This window comes from Agrilus planipennis, unplaced genomic scaffold, assembly GCF_000699045.2.
Source record: "Agrilus planipennis isolate EAB-ADULT unplaced genomic scaffold, Apla_2.0 scaffold250, whole genome shotgun sequence".
Classification (NCBI taxonomy): domain Eukaryota; kingdom Metazoa; phylum Arthropoda; class Insecta; order Coleoptera; family Buprestidae; genus Agrilus; species Agrilus planipennis.
The window spans coordinates 25667-33879 of NW_020438989.1; the positions used below are offsets into that span (position 1 = coordinate 25667).

Genomic DNA, 8213 nt, shown 5'->3' on the forward strand with positions numbered 1-8213 from the left:
TTACGAAATGATTTGAGATTAATAAATTGCTTTTTACAAACATTGCACTGATGACAATTACGTTTCAACTGCTTTATAACACCTGAAACAAGAAATAAAAATTTTTAAATTCAGATATACTAACGCATTACAATTTAAAATAATTCAATCACGGATAACATATAATAAACAATGTGTAACATTTTCTGTTAAATATAAAATTATGAACCTGAAAGCTATATTTATGACTAGCTGCGTCTGCGACTTTACCCCTTGGGATTCAGTTTGTTACTATAATAGTAATATTTTATCAATTTGTAAATTAATTGTTGGGACTTTTCTACTGACCCTTTTAAGCTTTACAGCTTATTGACGTGAAACATCTCTCGTTTTCCCTTCGCACTGAGCTCGTATACCCATAGTGTAGTATGTATGAAATATGGAGACTATACTGTGTATGGCCTCCATAGAATGGTGAGTTGTCATTCATACATACATATCCTTCTATGCATATTTTCTGTATAATAGTTTCGATTTTTGATGTTTCACATCTCCCACGGGTCCCCAAGACGGCTCAATTTTTTATAGAAAGCAAACATATTTATATTATACATATATCCCTTATTGTTAAGGCAGCGTTCATAAAGAACGTATTCACGCGACCGTTTTTTTTTTACAGTTTTATTATTAATATACTACAACATACTTGTTTTTGTTAAAATTGATTCTTTATAGGATGTTATAAAGATAGTAATACTTTTCTTTAAGTGCTACCTTTCTAACTGTCTTGCAAATGCAAACAAGCTTGTTTAATAAAATACAATAGGGTGTAGAATAATAATTTCTGCTATACTTGTGCATTACTTACAGTCAAGTTTACATTTTTGCAACTTACAAATTTTGTTTAGTAAGAATTTTTTGAAACCATGCTTACATGGTATACTTAATTTACTATTATTTACAGTGATTAAAAAAAAATTGATATTTTTTGTCCAATAAAAGAATTGTGATTTTTTTACCTGGTTTTACTGAAATTTTGGCCAATAGTTTCTTTTTAGATAGTTTTCCTTTACTCAGTTTAGTTGATACCAAAAGCTGTCTCTGTGCTATAATTTTTTCATCTGTTGATGAAATAACGGCCGGTGTTTCCAAAAATGGAAAATCTTGTTTAAAGGAATCATCACTATCATTAGAAGAGTCATCCAACCCAAAATTATCCAAAAGTAGAGCAGAAGCATAAAAATCTGTGTTCTGTTGATTCTCACTTACTTGTTTAACTGGTTTATTACTAATCAAAGGTTTACCCAAATATTGTCGCAGACTACTATCAGATTGTTCACAAAGTTGTTTGAAGGAATAAGCACGACTAACTTGATGTACACACTGAACACATATTACAGGCGGGAGACCATCTTCGGAAGTAATCTGCAAAAATTATTTAAATTAAGTTTTTAAGTACATATAGGTAAATCAAAACATAAAACAACAAATTTTTAAAGTGTAAATATTATATTGATGGTGCTATTCGTTTTAGAATTACTACCTTTCAATTTCGAATTAATTCCCATTTATCCAAATTACAAAAATTGTTAATTTCCAACTTGGTTTTGAATGTAAAAGAAAAACCGATAAAAGTAAACAATAAATATAACCTGTATATTTGTAAAGCCCATTATCATTTCTGCTAATCTAGTTTGACCGATTGAATCATCGGTTTGAAAAACAGATCGCATTTCTCCTTTTGCTGTTAGACACGTGCGACATATTTTGCTCACATCGAATTGAGTTTGTACTTGTCCATTATCCTGCTGTTTTACATCCATGTCAATCAAATACGATTCTCACAAAAACCCAATACCGTTTTTAAAAACACAAAAACTACTCGAATGGCGAACTGTTGCACTGGTCGATTGTGACCACCACTCATTACCACTTGTACAGTTACGCAAAGAATTTGTCTGTGTGATCAGATTTTGTGGTTCCTATGTTCATGAATATAAGGATGCAAACCGTGCCATAACCGTACAAACAGTAGCACAAATGTATTGACTGTACACAAAACGTGACGCGTAGTCATAGAGTCTATTATGTCGTTCAAAATCAACTGAAATAATTCGATTCAAATTCAAACGACTGATTTTGTTATAATCTGACTAACGTATCTACAGCATTTTTCAAAATGATTTTTAAAACCATATTTGCACTGTACACTGAGATAAAAACGATTTAAATTGTTTAGTTTTGTAATATTTTGTTAGACATTTTTTCACTATTTTCAATTTTGAATGGGTAAACTGTTAATCAATGTAGTGTGATTTTACAAATCCTTAATTTTTGACGAAAATCTGACTAGAAAATTTTAGCCCACAGAGTACATTATACGCGAAATTCAAACAATTTGTTTTTAATTGTAGGTTTATGAATGTTAATTAAGTTAATTAACGGACTTATAATTTTCGAGTAATAGCTAATTGAAATTGAATTAAAATTTTAAAGGCTTATTATACAAGGCAAAGTTTTAAAATTTTAATTCAATTTCAATTAGCTATTACTCAAAAACTATAAGTCCGTCAGAATCCAGTTTGTAGCCACATAATAAATATATTTACAGCTATTATCTCCAGCAAAATAAAAGCTAAAATTTCAAAATTTGAAAACTGAATTTTAGAAAAGTTATTTTTTTAGTTCTTTGTATTTTTCTTGTCCAAAGAAGTTCGAATCAAATTTATTTGCGGTTCATATTTTCTATTGAGATCCTTTCTAAATCCAATGAGTAAGCAGTTGGTGGTTAAAAATGATTAACTTTAAAAACCATTCTTGTCTGCTTTGGTTATGAACGGCATTTTATTGGGAATAAATGGACAAGTACTAAACTCATACGACTCAAAAGTGTGAGTATCCTAATTAATATAATTTATTTTTTACATATTTACAGATATTAAGGATTAAGGTGGTATACCCTTCATTCACTTCATTTCATGAATTACGGCGTGTTTATATACTGGAATAGCGCTGTTCCTAGAAAATAAAAAGGAAACATTTCTTTATTGTTAAAACTTATGGTAGGATTTTTTTCTTACAGAATTTTTTCAATTCAATCAATTTTTAACATTCTTTTAGATATTGTGCCATGGGTTGCGACATGCTGACTTGAAAAATTGCCTCTACAATTTTATTTAGTTATTTTTAATAATTGCTTAACTTTTCTTGACGACTTCCTTATGCAACGTTGGGTTGTGTACATGCCTGAAATGAAAGATTTATTTTATTTTTTATTTGAGCTTGCAATGTTGCTTATGAAAAGAATCTGTTTGAAAATACACATTTATTTTTAGTGACCTTTACTTATTAAGACAAAGCAGAAACCAAATTAATGTTTTACTGATATTGTTCTACCACTGAACCACCGATACGTCTGGCAGTTCCCGATGCCTCGCTACACGAGTCTCCACAATGAACTTTTCGATATTTTTTAATATTTCGTGCAAATAAACGCATGAGCCTTTCATACTCACGGGCATATACTACATAACGATACTGACGAAAAAGTATAATAAATGGCGAAGGCTTTTAAAATGTACGAATTTAAAAATATCGTCAAATTCATAATTTTCAATTTTCAGTAACATCGAATGATAAAAGATGACGGTATTTTGCATTATTTTATTTTTCCGTTCTTTTAACATTTTTATGCGAACTTCAGTGTCTATTATAGCATACCTTCATGTGAGTATTTAGACTAAAAGATTGCGAAAAGGCTTTCCCACATGTAACACAAACGTATGGTCGCTCTCCTGTATGGACTCTCATATGTCTCAAAAGAGTATTATTCACGGTGAAGCCTCGACTGCATACACTACAAACATAAGGTCTCTCTCCTGTATGGATTCGCATATGATACTTTAATTTCACTTCTGTGGTGAATCTAAAAAAAGAAATATCTACTTAAAATGTGTACTACTTACTACAGTAAAGTTAACTTAAAAATAATCAGTTTACCGTTTATGACAAACTGAACACTCTATTGGTTTTTCAGTTCCATGCAGTCTTTTGTGGCTGGTCAAGTCCCCCGACTGTCTAAAAGCTTTTCCGCAGAAGTCACAAACAAAGGGACGCTCATCTGTATGAGTTCTTAAATGAATTTTCAAACTATTTTTTGAAACGTAACCGTTTTGACATATTTCACAAATGAATGGCTTTTCACCTGAAATGAAATTTATGCTGGTAAAGCCTTTTCATGCAGTGGAGTTTATAATAGCCTTCATGAAGCCGCTCTGAATATTGTAATGCTGCTAACATAACCTAAGGAGGTTTAATAAACTCTAAAAACATAAAACGCTAGGTACTCTCGCTCGTTTGACTGCGGATAGGATAACAAAAAACTATACACCGCGCCACGATTAGGTTCACTTCGAGAGTATTGTCATTCCTAAGGAACCTTATGAACTTAAGCATATGTTATAAAATAAATTAATAAAAATTAGCCTCACACATGGATACTAGAAAGAAGACAACCGACACTTTTGGTCTGGGTCAGTATTCACTTCACAATTTGATATAAAACGCTTAGTTCATTCTCTACGTCCATACACGAGATTGTAGCATTACCCGGCATAGTTCATTAAAGAAAAAGGTTGGCAGTATTGTGAAAGTTTAATATATTGTGGAGTCAACTTCAACTACCTGTAGCATTTCATAGAATTTGACAAGACCTTACTACTAATCTACTTAACAAACTGAATCCTAATACTACGTTGCAGTATACATTTGTATTAGTAAGTAGATGCCTTCATAAGGTAAGGTTTCTAGCAGAGAAACATTGTTACTGTTGCCGAAAATGTTTTACAAAGTTCCTAATAAAGGCTTGTTCTTCAATACATTCTACTTGTCGTCGGTTTCCATTGTGAGCGATAAAATTCTAAGGCAAAGTACCTACTTGTATGTTCCTTTTCACTATAGTTACTGATGACATCTATCAGGTGGAGAGGATTTTAAAAATATGAAAAAATTCCTCTGGAAATTAAATCATGCCAATTTGGTTGCCACTGGTTCTGGTAAATTTGAGTAATGCCAAACTGAGTGTTCTGAATTATGTAAGGTTTCGTTTACAACTTGTCTTATCGCTAAATACGGCGAGAGATTGTTGGTCATTTGTTCAAGATTAATAAAGCACTAAGAAAAGCATAAATGTAAATAGTTTCTTGATCTGTTATATTCTCTTTGCAAAATATAAATTCCTCTCGAAAGATTTTAACATTTTACTCTCAAATGGGTCTAAGTAGTTTCTTTTCAAAAAAATTGTAAAAAATTCTGAAGTTCAATACCATGAAAAGGAAAATTAGAAATAAAGGATGTAGATGGGGTGGAAACACCATCTACACCATTTATTTCTATTTAAGCATTATAAGCAGTAAGAAAAGAAGTACATGAAAGCAAAAGTGATGATTGATATATTTTGCTGATCATAATTAAAAGTATTTTACTTGACACTTTTACCTGTATGTGTTCGTAAATGTAGATCCAAATTGAAACGCTGGGGAAAATTTTTTCCGCAAATAGTACAGAGAAATGGCCGATCTCCAGTGTGTTGTTTAATATGAGCATCTAAAGTTGTTGCATCAGCAAACTCACTTCTACAATAGTCACAAATATGTTTGAGTAAAGCAGGATCACCTTCTTTTTTTTCGTGTATTTTCATATGTTTCAATAGACTATTCTCAGCATAACATCCCTTGTTACAAATGTTACAGACAAACGGCTTCTCTCCAGTATGTCTAAGCATATGCTTGTTTAGAAGAGTAGCATGAATGAATCTTTTTTTGCATATTTCACATTCATGTGGTTTTTGTTCATCGGGCATATGTATTCTCATATGATTGTTTAAATAATATTCTTCTGTAAAACTCCGGGGGCAAAGTTTGCAATTATAAGGCCTATCTTCCATGTGTGTTCGCAGATGTTTACGAAATGATTTGAGATTAATAAATTGCTTTTTACAAACATTGCATTGATGACAGCTACGTTTCAATTGTTTTATAACACCTGAAAGATTTCTTACATTAAGATTTAACAAAGGATAGTAAAGATACACATGTAGAACATGTATATAATCGATTAAGTGAAATATTTATTATTAATTACAAAATTACGATTAATGTAGTATGCCTACAGTTCAAAATACAAAATAATGTTTCAAAAAATATAAACTTAAGTACATAATGGCAATTACATTTAGTAATTCGTTAAATCATGCCTATATACAGAATTTACTGTGAATAAAGTAGTTTTTAAAAACTGAATACAGAAATATTTTATTTTCTCCAACAAATGCATTTTGTTACCTGGTTTCAATGAAAGTTTCGCAAATAGTCTCTTCTTAGATAATTTTCCATTACTCGATTTAGTTGATACCAAAAGTCGCTTTTGTGCTATAATTTTTTCATCTGTTGATGAAATAACAGCTTCTGTTTCCACAATTGGAAAATCATGTTTTAAGGAATAGTGGCTATCATTTAAAGAGTTATCCAACTCAAACTTATCAAGTAGTTGAGTAGAAGAATAAAAATCTGTGTTCTGTGATTTGTCACTTTGTTTAATTGTTTTATTACTTATCAAAGGTTTACCCAAATATTGACGCAGACTACTATCAGATTGTTCACAAAGTTGTTTAAAGGAGTAAGCACAATTAACTTGGTGTGCACATTGAACACATACTGTAGGTGGCAGACCATCTTCAGGTGAAATCTATTTAAAAATTTATTAGATTTAGTTTTAAAAACCGCATAATAGTAATAAATATTTTAAAAGTGGAAATATTATATTGACAGCGTTGCTAACTTCAGAGTTTGTGCCTTTTAAGTTAATTAAATTTCGAAGTTTACATGTAGGCACATAGTAAGTATCTTTTATAATTAAAAATTCAATAATTCAAAAGTGGTAACAGAGGTACACTCTTTTAATAACAATGTCTATCCTGATTAAAAAATTATTAATTTCATTACCTATATACCATTTTAAGAAAAGGGCCGATAAAAGTAAACAATAAATATAACCTGTATATTTGTAAAGCTCATTATCATTTCTCCTAATCTGGTTTGACTGACTGAATCATCAACTTGAAAAACTGATTGCATTTCTCCTTTTGTTGTTAGACACGTACGACATATTTTGCTGACGTCGAATTGATTTTGTATTGGTTGATTATCTTGCTGTTTTACATCCATGTCAATCAAATATGATTCTCACGAAAATCTAAGACAACTGCTCAACTACCGAACCGTTCATTCTTATCTAATTTTGCACTGCAAACTGGAATCTACAACATAACTACATAACTGTACATAACCTAGTCTAGGTACATAACCTGCAATACACATTGCCTGCAACCATAGACATATATTAATAGACGTGCCTTAGCCGCATAGACATATATTAATGGACGTGCCTTAGCCGTATGTCGTTGTAATAATTTCTTGGCTCGAAAAGTGAGGGAGATGACGTATGGTTTCGGACTAGTGCTATCTCTTTCATGGCACGCTTACGCACTATCGTGAGAAAGATGGACATTGTCCGAAACTTCGTTCCATCTCTTTCTTTTGTTGTACCACAATTCTGACCGCTAAGGCATGTCCATTAGTAAACGTCGATGTTAACATCGTTCCATCTCTTTCTTTTGTTGTACCACAATTCTGACCGCTAAGGCATGTCCATTAGTAAATGTCGATGCCTGCAACCACAGATAATACCTGCAACTACAGCAGGGTTGGTTATTAAACATGTTATTGACCATCGACGTTTACTAATGGACATGCCTTAGCGGTCAGAATTGTGGTACAACAAAAGAAAGAGATGGAACGATGTTAACATCGACGTTTACTAATGGACATGCCTTAGCGGTCAGAATTGTGGTACAACAAAAGAAAGAGATGGAACGAAGTTTCGGACAATATCCATCTCTCTTACGATAGTGCGTACGCGTGTCATAAAAGAGATAGCACTAGTCCGAAACCATACGCCATCTCTCTCACTTTTCCAGCCAAAAAATTATTATGACATACGGCTAAGGCACGTCCATTAATATATGTCTATGTTATTGACAATCATCCTATGGTATAAGCCGTAAAATTGGGGTACGTTCACGATGATAGAGAAAAAGCAGTAGATCGGTTTACCTGAACAGTACGTTTTTTACTTAGATCATATAAATTTTAACTTATTTTAATGAGAGAGCAATA

General features: G+C 31.8%; 2 protein-coding genes across 3 annotated transcripts in view; both read right to left on the reverse strand.

Moving 5' to 3' along the window:
• The window catches only part of LOC108740594 (zinc finger protein 2 homolog), a 14694-nt gene extending 12627 nt beyond the window's left edge, over window positions 1–2067 (reverse strand). Inside the window, exons 1-3 of one of the 2 annotated variants that reach the window (XM_025975665.1) lie at window positions 1632–2067; window positions 999–1404; window positions 13–82 (exon numbers count right to left, since the gene is read on the reverse strand). In XM_025975665.1, coding sequence (XP_025831450.1) covers window positions 13–82; window positions 999–1404; window positions 1632–1802 — 647 coding nt within the window. In that variant the 5' untranslated portion in view covers window positions 1803–2067. The remainder of the gene's footprint in view (window positions 1–12; window positions 83–998; window positions 1405–1631) is intronic. The other variant, XM_025975666.1, reaches the window with a different exon arrangement.
• Window positions 2068–2877: 810 nt separating this feature from the next.
• LOC108740596 (gastrula zinc finger protein XlCGF57.1) lies at window positions 2878–7224 on the reverse strand. Its single transcript, XM_018474967.1, has 7 exons — window positions 7032–7224; window positions 6321–6723; window positions 5476–6021; window positions 3979–4183; window positions 3700–3904; window positions 3060–3225; window positions 2878–2997 (listed from the first exon to the last, which is right to left on the reverse strand). The coding sequence occupies exons 1-6, from the start codon at window positions 7200–7202 to the stop codon at window positions 3199–3201; spliced, it is 1557 nt and encodes a 518-aa protein (XP_018330469.1). The 5' UTR covers window positions 7203–7224; the 3' UTR covers window positions 2878–2997; window positions 3060–3198.
• Window positions 7225–8213: the final 989 nt, after the last annotated feature.